General features: G+C 50.3%; 1 protein-coding gene across 1 annotated transcript in view; it reads right to left on the minus strand.

Annotated features, from left to right (window-relative positions):
* Fer1l4 (fer-1-like family member 4) overlaps positions 1–20,625 on the minus strand; it is a 35,537-nt gene that overhangs the window by 2,936 nt on the left and 11,976 nt on the right. The window contains exons 20-40 of the mRNA NM_001106534.2: positions 17,351–17,438; positions 17,158–17,274; positions 15,438–15,590; positions 14,700–14,853; positions 14,458–14,582; positions 13,986–14,120; positions 13,529–13,702; positions 12,890–13,006; positions 12,637–12,798; positions 9,960–10,158; positions 9,774–9,820; positions 9,560–9,688; positions 8,685–8,727; positions 8,501–8,601; positions 8,290–8,424; positions 7,667–7,783; positions 2,939–3,066; positions 2,619–2,789; positions 1,836–1,990; positions 965–1,125; positions 386–471 (exon numbers count right to left, since the gene is read on the minus strand). Coding sequence (NP_001100004.2) covers positions 386–471; positions 965–1,125; positions 1,836–1,990; positions 2,619–2,789; positions 2,939–3,066; positions 7,667–7,783; positions 8,290–8,424; positions 8,501–8,601; positions 8,685–8,727; positions 9,560–9,688; positions 9,774–9,820; positions 9,960–10,158; positions 12,637–12,798; positions 12,890–13,006; positions 13,529–13,702; positions 13,986–14,120; positions 14,458–14,582; positions 14,700–14,853; positions 15,438–15,590; positions 17,158–17,274; positions 17,351–17,438 — 2,697 coding nt within the window. The remainder of the gene's footprint in view (positions 1–385; positions 472–964; positions 1,126–1,835; positions 1,991–2,618; positions 2,790–2,938; positions 3,067–7,666; positions 7,784–8,289; positions 8,425–8,500; positions 8,602–8,684; positions 8,728–9,559; positions 9,689–9,773; positions 9,821–9,959; positions 10,159–12,636; positions 12,799–12,889; positions 13,007–13,528; positions 13,703–13,985; positions 14,121–14,457; positions 14,583–14,699; positions 14,854–15,437; positions 15,591–17,157; positions 17,275–17,350; positions 17,439–20,625) is intronic.

The raw sequence follows: 20,625 nt of genomic DNA on the forward strand, positions 1-20,625 counted from the left end.
TGCGGCTTATAGTCTTCTGTGGCTTGGGAGATTGGATGCCATTCCTCTTCCAACCTCTGCAGGCCACAAGCATGCTTACAATACACAGACATACATGCAGACAAAAGACCAATGCACATTTTAAAAAAGGCGCCCTAAGAGTTACACCAAGAATAGCAGAGCCCAGAGGTAGAAGAGACAACCTCACAGAGCTGCATTTGTGCTAGCCCAGGGAGGAGCAGGGTTTACTGAAGGACATCTGGACACTATACAGACACAATGCTCGTGGCTTACGGGGAAGGGAAGGTTATGAAGCTCAACTACCCACAAGCCTCAGTCAGAAGTCTTGGCCTCATTCAGTGGGGGCTCAGATTTTCAGAGAGTAGAGGGACCCAAATCCTCTTACCTGATTGGCTGCCGAGGCTTGATGTCAACTGGGGGTGGGGCAGGCACATCACTGGGGAATACGTCAATCCACATGTGCAGGGATCCCTAAGAGCACAAAATCAGAATGCAGGATCTTGGTAGAGAACTCCTTTTCTGCAGAGAATCCAGTGGCTGCCTGTCCCCCGTGGGGAAGAGAGGAGGACCGGGGGCAGGAGTTACTGGGTAGATTTAGGGTATTAGGGTAAAGGTAGAGTCTGAAGTGAGGGTCCCAAGGTCAAGGCAAAGTTTGGGTCTAGGATAAGGTTCCATTGTAAGAAAATTGAAATTGGGTAGTAATATGGCTTTTTCAAGGCCCAGATAACTAGGATGGAGCCCTGGGTCTGAACCTTGTGGGCTCAGGGTTGGGGGATCTTGTAGGGCCAGAGTCAGGGATGGGGTATACAGTCCATGACAGGTTCAAGACTCCAAGGCTGGGCGGCCTGCTGACTGACACCAGGAGCCAGGGTCAGTGGTCCGTGTGTGGGCAGAGGACTTGGGGAAAGGGGCCACAGTCAGGTGGGAGTCTTGGTAAGTCTTCAGGGCGCTGAGGTCCCTTCACCTGCAGCAGCCCTGGGCTGCGGGGATGGTACAGAGGCCGCGTTTCCACATGCTCAGGTACCAGTTGGATTCCAAGTCCTGGCATCTCCTGCCAGCGCCTCAACACCAGCAACGCTTGGGCCTCTTCAGAAGCCTCATTTGCCCCCTTGGGATCCCGGCCATCTGAAACAAGTGGGTATGGGCTTGGATTCACAAAGTCCCCTCCCTCTGCTACCCCTCCCCCACCCCATCCTCCTCAGCATTTCTCCGCTGAGAGCGATACTGTACTAGATAAAGTCTGTGGCCTGTGCCGGGCATGGTGGCTCACACCTTTAATCCCAGCAGAGGCAGGAGGATGTCCATGAGTTTAAGGACAACTTAGTCTACATAGTGAGAGTTCCAGGACAGCCAGGACTACATAGAGACCTCCTCGACAGCTGCCCTCCACCAAAAAATTAAAACAAACAAACAAACAAACCCCAAAACCAAAAGCCTATGGCCTGGGAGAGCAAGTCTGTCATTTACAAAAAGCAGGGGTTGGGGGGTGGGTGGGTGGGTTCCTGTTATAACTACCGACTGAAGACTGTGGAGAGCCAGCCATCGCCTTTGATCAAACCCTGTTTAGAGAGTACCCTACCAGCCCTGTGAAGTGTGAGTTCCATATCCACAGACTGGATAAATCTGAATCCCGTGCTCTGAGGGGTCTGTCTGAGATCACTTTCTCCCAACATCCAGGAATCTTGTCCTCACTCAGCCAAACTCACAGACATCCCTGTGCCTACTGCAACCAGTGGGCTCCCCTGGGCATAGGAGCCTGACACCTGCTGTGTCCTGTGTCTTGCTCTGCCTCCCTCGGACCTGCTGTGGCCTGTCCAACAGACAGGGTCTGGTACCTGGAGGCAGGGCCTCAGATGGTGTCAGGAAGACTCTGCTGCCCACTTTGACAGCCCCAGCTCGGTACTCAGGGATAGGAAGGCCACAGCGCTGGCACAACCCGGCCAGGATCTGTGAAGGCCGGAATGCATCTCGCCAGGCATTGTACCCATCCCTGTGGGCAGAAGGGAACAATGTATCCGCTAGGGCTGTGTGTGAGCACAGTGGGACACAAAGACACTGAGGAGGGAATGAGATCAAAGAGGCCAAATGACTTAGTACCGAAACCCTAGTACCCAAGCTCAAGTCCTGGACACTAAACCAGGATGTCTTGCTAGGGAGTGAGAGAAGCTCCCGTTTTGGAGACAGCAATGGGGCGGTGAGGACTGGGAGCTGTATCTATTTGCAGATGTATCAAAGGGCTTGTGGCATTCACAGTGAGGCCCTGAATTCAAATCCCCAGAGCCCACATAAAGGTTTATACACAGTGCAAGTGTCTGTAATCCCAGCACTCCTATGAGAGATGGAGGTGGAGACAAGAGACTGGCGTCTTATGAGCCAGGTAACCTGGCACACAACAGTGAGGAGACCCTGCCTCAAAACAGGACAGAAGGAGTTCAACACCCAAGTCTGTCCTCAGACATTCATGTCACGTTACGGAACACTTGTGCCCATACTCTCACACGAGTGTACTCCACAAACACAGCACATTCAAAATATAAGAGTAAAACATTTTCAGTGGGATTGTGGGCTTTTCGTGTGTTTGTTTTGGGAATGGCTTCTTAGGGCCCTGCTGGACTCACACATCATACTGGGAGGCCAGCCCACAATTGGCTCTGTGGTGGCTATAGAATCTGTTTTCCAGGTCAATGTGGGTCTCCCCGATGAGGTCATCAGAACCCACGAGGTCATGGTCAAATATGGCCACAGTCAGCTCTGGCTCAGCTGGGAGAGAGACACTCAGTTCCAGGACCCTGGCCAGGAAGGAAAAGTGGCTAAGGACAGCTCCATGCCCTCCAAGGAGACCTGGGGCGGCAGTGTCCAGCCCTCACCACAGCTGCCCAGGTAAGAAGCCATGGAGCCAGGGCTCACACCCCATTCCCAAGCCCAGGGCCAAGCTCACTCTCCAAAGATGGGATTCAGTTGCTTGGGGATATAGCGCTCCTTAGTGTCCCGCTGCTCCTTGCCGGCGCTCACCACCACATAGGGGTCTGCCTTGCCATTGGGGTCTGCAGGAGCCAGGTTGGTAGCCTAGAGAGTGGAGTCCAAACCCAGTGGAGTCAGGAGGTAAAACATCCTGGAAGCCCAAACCCTTGTTGGACCTAAAGTTGGGATTCTAGGAGGTGCTGGAGGTCACACCCAGGGCTTCCTCCATGCTAGCCAAGGACTCTGTCAACTGCCGTGTCACAGCCCCTGCTCTTCTTCATTACCTTGTTAGAAATAAATCCAGATGGCCCATTTGCAGTAGGTGTGTTTAGAACCCATCGGAGAATGGCAGGTAAACTGGAGACAATTGGTGTCTTTCTTATGTTAACAGCTCAGCTACAGGATGAGCCCATAGGCTGAGGTTAGGAGAGGGGACGATACTAAACACTAGGAAGGTCAGACTTCTCTGAAGAATTTGCTTGGGGGTTGGGCAGTGGGAAATCTAAAACTTACTATTTTGTACCAAACTAGTATACCGGTAATTTCTGCCTTTCGTCCAGGTCGGCCTCTGGCTTCTGCATTGAAAATAAATCTGTCCTGCTTTTGCTACACTGAGTCTCCAGGACTTTTATTATGAAACGAGGATCAGTGTTTCTCACATACGTAAAGAATACACTACCCACAGTCCTTTGCACTTTCCTATTTTCACGTTATGCAAGCTCCTGGAAATTACTCGGTTTATGGACACAGAGCACATCCTCACTCATTTTAAACCGTTCTATAATATTCTCTTTCGCCATTCTTATATGCCTGGGCACTTGTTTTTACAGTGACTTTTCATTTTTAGAAATATGAGGGGCATTTTTCCCAACCGTTCTGCCAGCCTTTTTCAAAACTGATGGTCGAACCCAGGACCTCCTTTTTGGTAGACAAATTTTCCACCACCCCCAGCTAAGTCGTCAGCCACCTCCTAAGTCTTTCTGTGTGTATGTAGTATGGCCTTCATGAATGTGTGCATGCCTGTGAGGGCCTAACATCAACACTGGGGGTCTTCCTCAGTCCCTCTCTCATTTTTTTTTTTAAGATTTATTCATTTATTATATACAAGTACACTGTAGCTGTCTTCAGATACACCAGAAGAGGGCATCAGATCTCTTTACAGATGGTTGTGAGCCACCATGTGGTTGCTGGGAATTGAACTCAGGACCTCTGGAAGAGTAATCGGGTGCTCTTAACCGCTGAGCCATCTCTCCAGCCCAGTCTCTCTCATTTTTTAAGATATGGTCTCTCACTGAACTTGGAACTCACCACTTATCCCACCCCAACCTTTCACATGGGCACTAGGGATCCAAACATTTCCATGCTTAGACAGCAAGCACTTTTCCTACCAAGCCATCTCACAGCCCCTATTCAAGCTTGAGACAAGGGCTCACATAGCCCAGGGTACCCTCAAACTTGCTTTGTGGCTGAGGATGACCTTGAACTCCTGACCCCTTTGCCCTCACCTCCTGAGTGCTAGGATTCCAGGCATGTGCACACTTGGAGTGTGTGATTCTGGGGATTAAATCCAGGACTCTGTGTATGCGGAGAAAGCATTGTAACTCTGAGTTACGGCTCCAGTCCTCAGGGTCTTAAATTTCCACTCTGTCTACCCCGGCCTCCTGAGTAGCTGGGATCACAGGTCTGTGCTAGCAGGCCCGGCTCTTGAGTTGCTTTTGTGTGTTCATGAGGACACGTGTATATGCATGCAGGGTGAGGTCAAAGCACCTCCTCAGGGGCCGTTCCTCAGTGTCTACACTTCTGTTTGTTGAGGATCAGAAGTGGCCACGTAAGCTAGAGTGAGTGCCCAGTGAGCCACCTGTCTCTACCTCTCCAGCTCCAGGATTACAAGTATGTGGCCCAGTCTGGCTTGTTTTTACATGGGTTTTTGGGATCAAACCCAGGTCTTTGTGCTTCTGAGGAAAATGCTTTTCCTACTAAGTTACCTTCCTGCCATCCTGGGTCATTTCTCTTTGTGTGTGTGTGTGTGTGTGTGTGTGTGTGTGTGTGTGTGTGTGTGTGTGTATACGCACGCGCGTGTGCATTGGCCTGAACTCAGCAATGAAGCTCAACTGACTGGCCAGGGGCCCACCTCAGTGTTAAGGTTACAAGTGTAAAACATCATGTTTGGGATTTTTCTTTCCCTGCAGTGAGTTATGGGATCAAACTGAAGTCCTCATGCCGATACAGCAAACCCTTTACAACCCTGCCATCTTCTCAGGTCACTTCTGACAGCTGAGCTCTCTCTGCTTACAAAAACACAATGTAAGCCGCTATTTTCAGTCTGATGACTTACAGTTCTAACATAAGGAACAGTGTGACCTCTAATTGTCCTTGTCATTTTTCCCTGTTTTCTTACATAGTCTATAATTTTGTGTTGTGAGCCCTCATTTGTTTTTAACCCTGTGGAAACTGAGTCTGGGTTTACGGTCACTTTGAATGATCTCTTGCTTGGTTTTGTTTGCTGGTTTGTACGTTTCGGTTTTATGAGGCAAGGTCTCTGGTGGAGCAGGCTAGCCTAAAGCTTAGCATGTAGCTGAGGCTGGCCTTGAGTTTCTGATCCTCTTGCCCCCACTGCTTCTGGGATTGTAGACATGAGAGGACACAACTAGCGTGTGTGGCTTTTGTTTCTTTGCTTGCTCACTTGGCTTTGGTTAGGTGGCCTCTTTGGTTTGGTGAGGGTTTTTGTTTCACTTCCATTTTGTTTTATGTATGTGGGTATTTTGCCTGCCTGCATGTCTATGTACCCACCAGGTGAATGCCTCAGACAGTGGCCAGGAGAGAGCGTCAGATTCCCCGGAACTGGAGTTACAGATGCTAGTTAGTGAGCTGCCTCGTGGGTGCCGGGAATCCTACCCAGGTCCTCTGAGGAGCAGCTAGTGCTCTTAACTGTCGAGCTACCTCTCAGGCCCTGCTTTGGTATTTTGATTCTTCTGCTTCCACAAATGCTGGGATTGCTGATCTACATGACTATACCTAGTTATGTTTTGAGGGTTAGGGTTTTTTGTGTGTGTGTGGTGGGGTGGGTGGTTTTGGTTGGTTTTGTTGGGTTGGTTTGGTTGGGTTGGGTTGGTTGGATTGGGTTGGGTTAGGTTGGTTGGGTTGAGTTGGTGGAGTTGGTGGAGTTGGCTGGTTTGGGTTGGGTTGATTTAGATTGTGTTGTATTGGGTTGGGTGGGTTGGGTTGGGTTGGGTTGGTTTAGTTTGGGTTGTGTTGGTTTGGGTTGTGTTGGGTTAAATTTGTTGGGTTGGTTGCATTGGGTTGGTTTGGGTTGGTTGTGTTGGGTTGGTTGTGTTGGGTTGGTTGTGTTGGGTTGGATTGGGTGGGTTGGGTTGGGTGGGTTTGGGTTGGGTGGGTTGGGTTGAGTTGGGTGGGTTGGTTGGGTGGGTTGGGTTGGGTGGGTTGGGTTGGGTTGGGTGGGTTGGGTTGGGTTGGGTGGGTTGGGTTGGATTGGTTGGGTTGGGTTGGTTGGGTTGGGTGGGTTGGTTGTGTTGGGTTGGGTAGGTTGGATTGGTTGGGTTGGGTTGGTTGGGTTGGGTTGGGTAGGTTGGGTTGGTTGGGTTGGTTGGGTTGGGTTGGGTGGGTTGGGTTGGTTGGGTTGGGTTGGGTAGGTTGGGTTGGTTGGGTTGGTTGGGTTGGGTTGGGTGGGTTGGGTTGGGTGGGTTGGGTTAGGTGGGTTGGTTGTGTTGGGTTGGGTGGGTTGGTTGTGTTGGGTTGGGTTGGTTGGGTTGGTTGGGTTGGGTGGGTTGGGTTGGTTGGTTTGGGTTGGGTGGGTTGGGTGGGTTGTGTTGGGTTGGTTGGGTTGTGTTGGGTTGGTTGTGTTGGGTTGGGTGGGTTGGTTGGGTTGGGTTGGGTGGGTTGGTTGGGTGGGTTGGTTGGGTGGGTTGGGTGGGTGGGTGGGTTGGGTTGGGTGGGTTGGTTGGGTTGTGTTGGGTTGGTTGGGTTGGGTTGGGTTGGTTGGGTTGTGTTGGGTTGGTTGGGTTGGGTGGGTTGGGTGGGTTGGTTGGGTTGGGTGGGTTGGTTGAGTTGGGTGGGTTGGGTGGGTTGGGTTCTTTAGAACTTTGTGTTCATTAAAAAGAATTTTATCTGGCACGTCTAGACATATTACAAAGTAATTTATCTCAGATGATCCAGTCTGCCCTGTTGCTAAAAGGGACGATAAGGACAAGTTCTACTACCCAGGAGCTCCCTAGGGGGGGCAGGTGGTGACAGAATGTCTCTTCCAATGATGTCTTAGATCCCTAAGTCAGACTGGAGCAAAATGTCTGCACTGGTGACTGAGACAGGGGAGTGGGGGCACAACAACCAGCAAAACAACTTTCCCTGTTGCTCCCCAAGACTCCTTTAAGGAAATTCTGGTTTAAGGAAATTCTGGGATCCTACTAGTCCCGCATGTCAGACATAGCAATGGGAGGAACTTCAGGGTGTTCTGGAACTGCTGATCCAGTACCCCAGTCTTCGACTTCCCACACCCAAGACCAGAATGTGAATAAGTCCTGATACCAGGACTTTGTGAGGGAGGGGAAGTCTAACCACACCCAGGTTTTCTACCTAAACCCTGAAGGAAGGAGCCTCTGTAATTTCTAAGGACACTTTGAGAGCCTTTGTTCTGTAGACTTCACACTATTGTCTTTGCTGCCATGGGGATAAACTAGCCACTACTCACCTTCACTATATACACTCTGACCAGAAGCTTGATGGGCCGGTTCTGGGGGATCCCCCTGGAGATCTGAGGCTCAGAGAAGGATTTGGCCTCTGACTCAGGGTAAATTAGGAAGGAGCCCTGAGGTGGAGGAGACAGAAGAAGGCTTAGTAAGAAGAAAGGTAAGTTCTGAAAAATCAGTTAATTAGATTTACTTATTTTGTTTTGTGTGTTTTCCTTGCATGTCTGTGATGATGGGTGGGTGTGGTTCCAGAGGTCAGAGGAGGGCATCAGATCCCCTGGGATTAGATTTAAGGGTGGTTGGGAACCACACTATGGTGCTGAAAATGCAATCTAGGGCCTTTGCAAGAGCAGCCAGAGTTACCTCTGAGCGTCTCTCCAGCATGTAAGAAAGCTTTACTAGGGGGGGAGAGATGGCTCAGCAGTTAGAGCACTGACCAGAGGTCCTGAGTTCACAGCAACCCCATGGTGGCTCATAACCATTTGTAATGGGATCTGATGCCCTCTTTTGGTGTGTCTGAAGAGAGCAACAGTGTACTCACATACATACAATAAATAAATAAATCTTAAAAAAAGAGAAAGCTTTACTGGTCCTTTACTGTCTCCCTTTCTTCCCCCACATATACCTTGAACTTGCCCACAAAGTGTCCAGATGCTTCCTCTCCATCCCCTTCCTGGCCGCCTTGTCCTCTGTACAGGGGGAACACACTCAGCCAGTCTTCAAAGTGGTTAAACTCATCCTCTAGGGAGCTGTGGTAGATCTGAAAGGCAAGGGGCTTCGGTAACAACTCTGTACCCCAGATCCCTGGGACTCCCTTTCTCCCAACACCCCGTCACCTTCAGGGTGGCGATTGCTTTCTTCCGAGGCACAGAGACTTTGATATCAGTCTCCCCCTGCTCCTGGGCTTCTCTCTCCCCAGAAATGAGGTGCGTCCCATCTGGAAACAGCAAAGTTGCCCCGGGTGAGAACTATGGGGGTGGGTGGACAAAAGGAAGAAGAGCAAAAGGCCAGGACTCTCACCTGGATCTCTGGCATCGTCCATCTCGTCATCATCGGAGCTGGACTGAAATCGAAAGGCAGGTCAGAGAGCCCTCCTGGCCACGCCCCTCCATGGCCCACCCCCTTTCCAGCCACACAGCCACTCCTTTTTCAGAAGTTTCCTTTATTGTCTGGTCCACCACCCACATATGGTTGCCGAGTCCTTGATATGCGGTTAGTCCGCACTGAGGGGTGCTGTGAATTCGAGCACACACCAGACTTACTATGAGAATGCAAAATGGCTTATTACTATTATGATAATTACTACTTGAAACGATGCTTTATAGATTAGTAAGACATTATTAAAATTAATCTCATTTGTTCTCTTTTGCTTGCTTTTCAAGTTACAGTTTCTCTGTCCTGGAATTTGCTTTGTAGACTAGGCTGACCTCGAACTTACAGAGACCCACCTGCCTCTGCCTCCTGAGTGCTAGGATTAAAAGTATACCCCACCATACCTTTTACTTTTTAAATAAAAATTAAAATAAAAAAATTGATCCAGGCAGTGGCAGCAAATGCCTTTTATCCCAGCACTTGGGAGGCAGAGGTAGGCAGATCTCTGAGTTTGAGTCCAGCCTGGTCTACAGAGTGTGCATCCCCTGCCTGGCCTGTAACTACTTATGTAGACCAGGCTGGCCTTGAACTCACAGGGTTGGAGGGCTGAGTTTAATGGGCTCATGTTCTATTTTTATTAGACAACCGAGTACTGGCCAATGAAGTATTGATGTCCATTCTCTAAAATTGAGCTGAAGAGAAAAGATGGCTGGGACAAAGAGCTCTGGAACACAGGTCTGTCGCATGAGAGCCCTCCTTGTCTTTAGTCCCCCAGTTCTGGCCCTGGGTCCTGCTCCTCATACCTGCCCCTGGAGCTCCTGCAGGGAGGCATAGTACTTGGACCACCAGTCCATCTCCTGTGGATCTGGGATGGCTTCCTCCAGCTCAGGGCCTTGACCCAGGAGCCCTAAGGTGAGCTTCTTCAGAGGAGCCTGAGGCAGAGAGGACCTTGTGGTTGTCAGCCAGTACCACCGCAAACCCTGACATCCCTCCTCAGTGTATGGAAAATTCCCTCACCTTCAGACGCTGTCTGGATATTCCTGCTTCAGCCAGAGACTTCTCTCCTGCGAGGAGGGAAGTATGCCGTGAGTTTAGGCCAGTAGAGACCAGATTCTGGACCCCATCAGACGGTCCACCGGAGCCATCTCTACCAGGGTCCAGAGGGGCTTCTACCTGGTGGCCCCTGTGGAGAACATTCCTAACCTTGAAGCCCTTGTGGCACCAGGCCCCTTGTCTCCTCCTCTGTTCTTTCCTCCTCTCGGGGATCCTCCTGACCCTGGAGTGTGAATCTAAGCATGTGAGGGACAATATGGGAACCCACAAGAACAGTTCGGCCAAAGGCCCGGCGCTCAATCACCAAGATGCTCAGCGGGGGCTGCAGATATGGCTGTTCTGGCAAGTCCTGGAAACAGGGAAACAGGAAGTGAGTCCAAGCTCTGGGGAAGGAAGAAAGGAGCAGGGAGCAGGAGGGGAAACAAGCAATTGTTTCAATGCCCATAGTTGCCATACTGTCAGCCCCATAAGACATCATGGCCTTCTGACTCTGCCCAGTAACCCAGCCTGGACTAACAGACTGTCCTAAATATGGTGACATGGCTGACACCTGGGGACTTTGTGCCCCCAGGAACACAGTTTAGTGTTGCTCTTAGGTAGAACACAATGCTCACCATGCAAATATAGAATCCAAACCATAAAATATTATGGACTTTAACCAGGGGATTCCCTAACTATCCCTGGCACCCAACAGGAGTTAAATTATTGTCTGTTTTTAAAAGGCTTTTAGTAAGATGCTATGTAGCAAGCAGTTGTGGCATATGTCTTTAATCCCAGCACTCAGGTAGCTCTGTGAGTTCGAAGCCAGCCTGGTCGAATGAGCAAGTTTCTGGACGGCCAAAACTACATAGAGAAACCCTGTCTCCAAAAAAACAAAGACAAAAACAAAACGCTATATGGCTCTGGCTGGCCTGGAAGTTGCTGTCCTGGAGAGGAGCAAGAGTCGTAACTGGGCACGGTGATGCACGCCTTTATTCCCAGCTTGGGAGGCAGAGGCAGGTAATCCCTGGATCTCTGTGAGTTTGAGGCCAGCCTGGTCTACATAGTGATTCCAGGACAGCCAGAATTACATAGTGAGATCCTGTCTCAAAACAAAACAAAACTAAAACAAAAACACAGAAAACCCTGACCAAACAAAAATGAGTAATAATCTGAAGTGAGCTGGGAAGAATCAGCATCATATTTTTGATGTGTTGTCAATTGGCTACAACCCAGAAGTGTCTAGGAAGAGAGTCTCAGGGCGGGATTGTCTATATCAGGTTGCAGGAGGGCTCTTCCCAATTATGTTCATTACAAATTGGGAAGACACAGAGTACCTTGGGAGGCACCATCCCCTAGGCAGGGCATCCTGGACTACGGAAGTGTGTGCGTATATAAAGGACTGTGTAGGCATAGAGGAGATGCTGAGCACAGGTAAGCATGTATGCGTGGATTCCCTCTCTTGACCGTGGGATGTGACATGACAGGCTATCTCAGGTTCCTATTGCTGTAACTTCCCTGAAACCCCCAGGCCTTGAACTCATGGAGAACCACCTGCCTTAGCCTCAGACACTTTCACTTTCACTGTTTCGACAGTACACTGTCGCTGTCCTCAGACACACCAGAAGAGGGCATTGGATCTCATCACAGATGGTTGTGAGCCACCATGTGGTTGCTGGGATTTGAACTCAGGACCTCTGGAAGAGCAGCCAGTGCTCTTAACCACTGAACCATCTCTCCAGCCCCCTTCTCAGTCTATTTTAACTAATGGTGTATGTTCTCTGCCTTTCAATTACTGTTTGCCCAATTATTTCCCAGTTCTTCCAATGTATGTATGCATATCTTTTTAATTTGTTATTTATTTTTGTGATACTGAGTGTCGAGCTTTGAGCCTCGACCACGCTATGCTACGCAATCCATCTACAACAAAGTCACGTCCTCAGACTTCAACCTGTGTTGTCTCTGACTCTAAGGACTCTTTCTTCTGGATGTGGTGGTGTTTGCTTTTGATCTCAGCAAGCTTGCTCAGTGGGTAAAGCACTGGCTGCCCAGCCTGATGGCCCTGAATTGATCCTTGAAACAAATGTAAGGTGGAAAACTGACTCCTCAACGCTGTCCTCTGACCTCCCGAAGACGGGAGGGAGAAGAGGGGAGGAGAGGAGGAGGGGAGAGGAAAGGGGAGGAGAGGAGGAGAGGGGTGGGGAGTAGAGGAGAGGAGGGGAGAAGGAAGGAGGAGAAAAGAGAAGGGGAGAGGAGGGAATAGGGAGGAGGAGGGGGAGGGAGAGGAGGGAAGAGGGAGGGGGAAGGGGCTCTCTGCCTCTAGAAGTAGGGGCTGGCTCTTAATGGCTGAGCCATCTCTGAAGCCACTGTAGTGTATATTTCTTCTCCTCTCCTGTGTTTCAGAGATTGGATAGAGTCTCTGACGTTTATTCTTCAGGACTCTGGCTAACACCTTCGTTCAATATCACCAAGAGAATGCCACCGATCTAGAGCTTAATCCAGAGGTCATGGAACTGCAGCCAAGATTCATGTCCCGCCCACTGGCAGTTTTTATAAGTAAAGTTTTATTAGACTGCCATATTAGTTTCTACATTGTCTCTTGCTGTTTTCATGTACAAGTAGCAAAGTTGAAGAGTTGCAGATGAGAGCCTAAAATATTTAGTATTTGACCTTTAATGGGGATGCTGCTCCTGAATCATCGTAACATGGCTCCAAGTCACTGCCCCCTCACCACTGTCACACACAGGACACGCTCTGTGCCCGCCCTCACCACTGTCACACACAGGACACGCTCTGTGCCCGCCCTCACCACTGTCACACACAGGACACGCTCTGTGCCCGCCCTCACCACTGTCACACACTGGACGAGCTCTGTGAAGTTAGGGTTCTCGCAGTAGTTGGCCAGAACTTCGGACTCCACACGTCTCCCAGCCACTTCCAGAACAACCTGAGGCTTTTCCACTTCAAACAGGTGTACACGGCCCAGTCCTCGAAGACCCCAGAACAGTACCTGAGGTCAGGAAGAGGGAGGTTCAAGGGCTATGACTGACATGAGGCCACCAGGTTGGGGGAAGTGAAGAGGCTCCAGTGCTTGTTGCTACCTCGACACGGAACTCTCGGAGCACAGGGCGCACACTGGCAGGCAGAGACAGGTGTCCAGAGATGGGTTCGACCAGTGAAGCCAGGTCCTGGGGCTCCACATCACTGGGCACTGAGGGCTACAAGAAAAAACAAATCAGGGGTTGGGGTTTTAGCTCAGTGGTAGAGCGCTTGCCTAGGAAGCGCAAGGCCCTGGGTTCGGTCCCCAGCTCCGAAAAAAAGAACCAAAAAAAAAAAAAAAAATCAGAATTCACAGCAAACCATAGAAAGTCTAGGCTTGGGGAAGGGCTGTGGGTTTCTGTGACGTGCCAGTGCAGGGGAACCAGACAGGGCAGGGCTGGACTCTCGGGAAGGACGTCCCCGAAAGCAGATGCAGACGTGTGTATGAAAAGTGGAATGGGAGCCTGAGACATTCAGGATGGGATAGGCCCAGGATGAACAGCAGTACAGGTAGAGAGCTGACAAGATGAACCGTGGGTATATCCATCAGAAATCCTGGGGTCAGAGTATCCAATAAGGCCATGCAGCTAGCATTCTCTTGGGGAAGGGACTAGACGGTTATCCTTGGGACACCCTGAGATAGGATGGTGTGGTAAATAAGAATGGAGATACAGTCTGCCTGTCATCCCAGGGTACCCAACCTCAAGATGGCCACTGTAATCCAGCTCGATAAGTTCAAAGGTAGCAATGACTTCTCCAGCAGCCTGAGGTCCCTTCCTCAGGGGGAAGAACTGCAGCTCAGGGCGCTGATATGAGTCCTCTATCAACTTTACCCTTGGGGCTGCAAATGCCCTGCCAAGGAACACAGCAGAGCCCTGCGGGAGGCAAAGCAGTAAGGAAATAAGAAAGATATAGCCGGTTGTGGTGGCTACATCTTTAATCCCAGCACCTACGAAACAGGTGGTAGACTCCATGTGTTCCAGGCTAGCTTGGTCTACACAGTGAGTTCCAGGCCAGCCAGGACTACATAGTAAGGTATTCTGCCCCCAACCCCAAAAATACAGGGGCAGGGGAAGAATATTCAGAAGCTAAAGGGGAGGCATCAAGACAGTGGGGAAGAGGTAGCTGGAGATGGGGTGAAAGAGGGGACACACTTACGAACTTATTGTGGTCAAAGACATTGATGACCACTAGAGGAGGCTCCTCCCGCAAATGCTCCCGCTTCCCATCCACGATCAGCTGGTCAAATACCAAGAGTTCATCCCACAGGGGGCTCAGTGTCTGCTCCAAGACCTTGGGAATCATGAAGACAAAGGGGCAAAGACAGATGTCAGAAGGGAGCCCCTTCCTCTGTCAGGCGGGCAGTCCACATGATGCTTTAACTAGATGCTTATCACTAAAGGCGTGGCTGTCCTGTTTCGGTGTCTCTCTATGACCATCTGCCATTCTCTTGTCCTAACCCTAAAGTCAACCCCAAGAAACAATGGCTGTCTGTTCTACATCAGGGCCCGAGTCAGGCCAAAGTCCTATCTAGGGCTCTGTCCTGAAAATCCAGAGGGAAGAGGAATGTAGGGGCTTGGACAAGACTGTTCCCTGCTCCCCTCTGTCTTTGTCCCAGCCTGGCTCTCACCCGTGTGGTCTTGCACTGGGTAGAGATGAGGACACGGGCAAAGGGGTCCGAGAGGCCACTGTCATCTGCTGCCAACACACCTCGGGCCTGGTACAGGTGAGCCCGCATCTGGAAGTAGCTGAAGTCTGAGATGAGGGGAAAGAAGGAGTCATATCTTCTCAGAGGAACACTGGGGTTCCCTGACTCATGAACCCCTGCCTAGGGCCAAGAGCAAGGTGGGCTGACCCTGGCCCCAAACTCACCATCCCGGTATAGGCTGTGGGGCAGCCCACGTGAGGGTTCAGGCAGAAGATCTGGGGGCAGCTCAGACGGGCAAGCCTTCGATTGCTTACCCAGCCCCAGCCACAGGAAGAGCTCCAACTTGGCACAGACTTCCCCAGGGGCTGCCCCAGGTGCCTGTGTGGGAAGGAGGAATGCTGAAGCCCCATGCCCCAAATCTCTCTGGTACCCAAGTTCCCCAGTATAGGAGGTCTGCTCCCACTTCTGCATCCTTCCTTGTGCCCTCCATCCCACCCCATGCCTTACAATGCCCCTGCTATATCCACAGCCTAAATGCATAACCTGCCTTCTCTTCTTTGTCCCCTCTGGCCTCAGCACCTTTTTATTTTATGCCCTTTACCCCAAGGGTCACAGCTTCTCACCATTAAGAATTTGCCTTGGTGTCTCTTCCAGAGACAGCTTATTTGGAAATTCTCTACCTGTAAACCAGCTCTGCTTGCAAGAAAGATCACTCTCCTTCCTCGTCACCTTGCCTGTATGTATGTCAGGACCACTGTAGGCCCAGGACAGACAAGTTTGTGCTTGTCTTCACTCCCAGGCCGACCTGGACAGAGGTCATAACTCCCTTCCGCCTTTCTGGACAGTTGAAAATAGTCAGGGAGTTTCTGGTTGGGAACCACAGGCCACCAGCTCTGATGCCCTGCCCTGTCAGTGAGCCTCGCCCCACTCTCCCCAGCACCTCCATCCCAGTCCCCGCTCACTGTGAGTAGCAGACTCTGGATCTTCCCACAGTCTCGGCCTCGCTCCTCCTCAACCACAGAGAACAGCACATCCTGGGCAGGGACCCGGGCATAGGCCACACGGCGCTGGCCACTGAACATCCAGACCAGCACATCAGGGAGGGGTGGCTGTGGCTGCGAGTGAGGACAGGGTTGCTTAGGGAGGTTGGAGCTGAGACTATCTGATCCGGAGGCTGGACGTATACTTCAAATGCCAACCGCTGGCCACTGCTCCCTGACCTCTCCTGGATGCACCGTAGGGCATCTCAGACTCGAGGTCCAACTTGAAGTCTTTGCCTGGCATCCAGCATCCTGCCCTTATCATTTTACATGTAAAGGTCAGTGGTGCTGAGCACATTCACAGTTGGGCTGGTGGCCATGTATGCCCATGACTCTTAGCATCTTACAAAACTCCGCTAAGCATGGGCTCCTCATCTCCGGCTGAGGGTCCAGGTCCCAGTAACACAAAAAGGCAAAATAATGTAACTCGTAAGAACAAAACTAGGAGCAGAGAGCTGGCTCGGTGCTTAAAAGCATTCACGGCTCCTCCAGAGGACCTGGGTGTGGTTCTCAGCACCCAAATGGCAGCTCACTGTCTGTAACTCCAGTTCCAGGGGAACTGAGGCCTCTTCTGACTACAGACACCAGGCACGAGCATGGTGCAAAAATATGCATACAGGCACAGAATCTATGCAGGCAAACTAAACAGGCCTTTAAAAAAACACAAAATGATGAAGTCAGGCATGGTAAGTTATGCCTTTAATCCCAGCACTTGGATTAAAGGTCAGCCTGGTCTACAGAGTGAGTTCCAAGGCTGCACAGGGAAACCCTGTCTCAAAAACAAACAGGGCTGGAGAGATGGCTCAGTGGTTAAGAGCACTGACTGCTCTTCCAGAGGTCCTGAGTTCAATTCCCAGCAACCACATGGTGGCCCACAACCATCTGTAATGAGATTCGATGCCCTCTTCTGGTGTGTCTAAAGACAGCGATGGTGTACTCATATACATTAAATAAATAATATTTAAAAACAAATGAACAACAACAACAACAATGAAACTAAATAGGGTCATGAAATAGCCTTTGACAAAGGGAGGATTTCATTAAACATTTTAAGACAAACTAGGGTTATAACTCAATGGTAAAACACATGTTTATCATGGGCAAGGTAAGAAAGGAAGGGAGAGAGGGAGGGAGGGAGGGAGAGAGAGGAAGAGGGAAAGAGGAAGGAATATTATTAAATTTGCTCTAAGATTTAATTCAGTGCCATTCCTATCCTGCTCCTCCTTCCAATGCTGACTTCTGCCCACTCGAGCCTCCCAATTCTAGGCATTCATACATGCCGTGCGGGCATCCATCTTCTCTCGCACACCAAACTCTAGCTACCAAATGTGCTTGGAATTACAGCTGCTGCTTCAGGAGGACCAACCATGATGGCTAGACTGTGAGCGTCCGTTGTGTGCACAAGTTCTCCTCACACATTCCAGTCAAAGGAGGCCATGCCCAAGGCATATCATTCACCTGTCCTTCCAAACTGATCTTGAATGACCTCGGGATCCCTGCCGAACCCAGGAATCCTTAACTACACCAAAGGAAGCATGCAGCAGCCAAGGACAACAGTTACATCTGCCCAAAGGTCTCTGGAAGGGTCCAGAACTTAGGGGGTGAGGTATGTGGAGTAGAAAACTGGTAGGTAAGCCATCACCTCCTGAGCCAGGAAGTGCAGCTTTGCCAGGAGCTTCTTCGCCAGTGCCACAGTCCTCTGAATGTTGTTCTGCCTCAGGCTCCGTAAAAGCCGCAATCCTTGCCTTGCCATCAGATTCTAGAAGGGCAGGCAGAGAACATGAGTAGAAGGGCTCCTCCAGGTATCCCTGCTTTCTCCCCTCCCTGGCCTGTACCAGGCTGTGTGTCAGGAGTTTCGCTCGGCAACGATCCAGGGCATTGGGTCGAGTCATCGTCCTACGCTCAGCGCCGTGGCAAAATTGTCTGCAGAAAGAAGTCAAGGGTGAGATCAGGACCCTGAAACCTCTTCCTTCAGGAAGGTCTCTACTTCCTGACTCTGACAGTCCTTCCTCAGAGGGCCCCATACCCAAATACAACAAGCCCAGCAGCCACCAATATTTAACATCTCCTGTTCTAGCTACTTCAGGTACAGGTCCGCAGACCAACAGCCTGACTACCTTCCGCTTGCTAGTTAGATATGCCAGCTCCACCCAAGGCCTACACATCGAGGCCTACTTGTTTGTACTCTGGGAGAGTCTGGCACCCACATTAATCAGAAAGGAACGCCTGCTTTAGTCTCCGCTTGCTGTACTAAAGATAGCTAGATTTCCAGGGGAGGTGGTGCACGACGCCTTTAATCTCAGCACTTGGGAGGAAGAGGAAGGTGGAGCTCTGTGGGTCTGAGGTCAGCCTGCTGTACACAGGGAGTTCTAAGACAGCCAAGGCAATAAAGTGAGACTCTGTCTCAAAGAGAGAAAGAGAGAGAGAGACAGACAGACAGAGACAGAGACAGAGACAGAGAGACAGAGACGGAGACAGAGAGCTGGAATATAACACAGCCAAATCAAATGCATGATTCCCAGTGACCACTTCCAACCAATGCACATCAAAACTGAGCTGCTGAGACGGCCTCAGGGGAAGGATGCTGGATGCCTAACGATAAGAGAATCCACATGGAGGAGAATCAACTCCTGAGAATTGTCTTCTAACTTCCCCATCCCCCTTGTATATGAATGCATGCGTGTACACACAATTGAAAAGGTTTTTAAATGTAATTAAGGAATGGTTTTCAAACACCTAGAAGTCAAGCTGGCTGGTGGTAGCACACACCTTTCATCCCAGCACTCAGGACCCAGAGGCTTGTCAGTTTAAGGCTAGCCTGGTCTACAGAGCAAGTCCTAGGTCAGCTGGGGCTGCATAGAGAGAAACCCTGTCTTGAAAAACAAAAACCAAAACCAACCAACCAAACGAAAACCCGCATAGAAGTCAAAATTTCAATTATTACCTTAATCTTTCACCAAATTTATATTCCTTCTTAAAAATCCAGAACCAGAACCAGAATGGGTACAAGACTCAGCCACAGAGCGCATGCTTCCCGCACTTGAGGCTGACTTTAATGTCCAGCACATGCGTGCGTACACATGCATCCAGCCCCTTCTCCCACCTTCCCCCAGGACCAACCAGTCTAAGTTTCTTTCTCACACAGGATCATGGCAGACACCACCTCACCACACCGGCTGCTGCTCTCGCCCACGATGCATAGAACATTCTCACAAGTACAGAGAAGGCTCTCAAGCCTTTCCCATCTATTGTGCTTACTGCAGTTGCCTATCTAAGGGTAAAATATAAAACTCTAAAAATGGACTAAAAGGCTCTGCACATCTGATCCATTCTCCCTACCCTCATCAAATGGACCTGTCCCATCAAGGACAACCTTGTGTCACACCGGCCTCTTTGCTCCTCTGTAAATTATGTAGAGAGCAAGCATCCTTGTGCACACAGAGAAGCCCTGGAGATGCCAGGAAAGTCAAGCACACAGCATGCCTCTTTCTTGGAATGAGCCGCTTAGCTGTCCCTCCTGGAAGGCCAGGGATGGATGTGGTTAACAACCAGGTGGCCATTTGATGCCTGATGATGGAGGCTCTGCCCATGTCTCCCAGAGTTTCTGTTTTACTTATCCCAGATCCTTTCCCCCTAAAACCTTGAGCATTGCTTCTAGGCCATGAAACCCATCCTAATGAGTGGGCCACGCGCACTCTACAACAGCCTTAGTGACTGCTGTGTTGTCTTAAGCCCAGGACAATACTCACGGCCACAGGCCTTATGGTTACCTATCTGAGTCAACAATACCCATCTTTGTGAAAGAAGCCAGATGTACTTTGCAAAAATTCTCAGTGGTAAACATGTTTTAAATTTCTTGTCCACCTGGGACTGGGTTATCAGAAAACCCTTTCCCCTAAAGTTGTGCTGTGCTCAAAAATGGCTAAAGTAAATCATCTTGGTCAGAATACAAAAGTCCTGGCCCAGCACCCGTGTGCAAAAATCATCGGAATCTAAGGTTTCGTTCTTGTCTCTTCATGGGTTGTTTCCCTGCCTGCAGGGAACCTCTATAAATTTATACCACACACATCACCCACCACAGCTATGCAGTGAGGCCCCGTCTTGTTGGGGGGTGGGAGGCGTGGCAAAAGGAGCGAGCAGGCATTCGGGTAGAAAGCTCAGAGTGTTGTAGACATCAACAGCACCAACAGCAGTGTTTCTGGAAGGAGTGGGCTCGCCTGTGTCCCCTGGCACAGATAAGGAGAAGTGGGCACCCTGAGTCTATGACTTTGATGCTTCTGTCCTGGGATCATGGCTGAGTCTCTGCAGATTTTTAAGATCTCTTTCTCCATGCTCCAGAAATGTCCAACCTCATCAACATAATGCAAATTTGCATCTCCTGCAAATAATTATCCCCAGAATTCAGTTCATCTTGCTGCCTGCCTACTCCATCCATGTCTACTTTCGAGGCTAGCTAACATCTCCAGAAATAAGCTTCCAACCCCCTTCCTGCCTTCACACCTTCTTATCACAGCTTAGCTAACAGCACAGTCTGCAAAGCCAGGCAAGCTGGGATGGTTAATGTTGACCAACACCTGAACGGGTTCTACGGTTGCCAAGGAAACAAGCCCCTGTGAGAGGTTTTCTAGTTGGGTTAATTTAATTGGGAAGATCCACCAGCACTGTGGATGGCCCCATCTCACGGGCTGAGACTCTGCCTTGAAAAGAACAGAGAGAGTGCGCTGAGCCCCAAGCATTGGTCCTTCCTGCTTCCTGACTATAGAGGCGGTGGGACCGTCTGTGTGCAGCTCTTGCTGGAGTGCTTTCCCTGCTGTGATGGACTGCAACCCTAAAACTGAAAACCGAAAAAAGCTCCTCCTTCCTTAAGTTGTCTTTTGAGAGGTATCTTTTCACGGCAATGAGGAAAGCAACAGACACAACATCTAAAGTCTTGGAGGTCCTTTGTGATGTCACACATTTTCCTCCTTTTTTTTTCCCCCCCTCGGGGCTGGAGACCAAACCCAGGACCTTGCACTTCCTAGGTAAGCGCTCTACCACTGAGCCAAATCCCCAACCCCATTTTCCTCCTTTTTATCACCAAGCCACACCGTGCCATGCCATCCCGTGCCAC

The sequence above is a fragment of the Rattus norvegicus genome, chromosome 3 (assembly GCF_036323735.1).
Source record: "Rattus norvegicus strain BN/NHsdMcwi chromosome 3, GRCr8, whole genome shotgun sequence".
In the NCBI taxonomy this organism is placed as follows: Eukaryota; Metazoa; Chordata; class Mammalia; order Rodentia; family Muridae; genus Rattus; species Rattus norvegicus.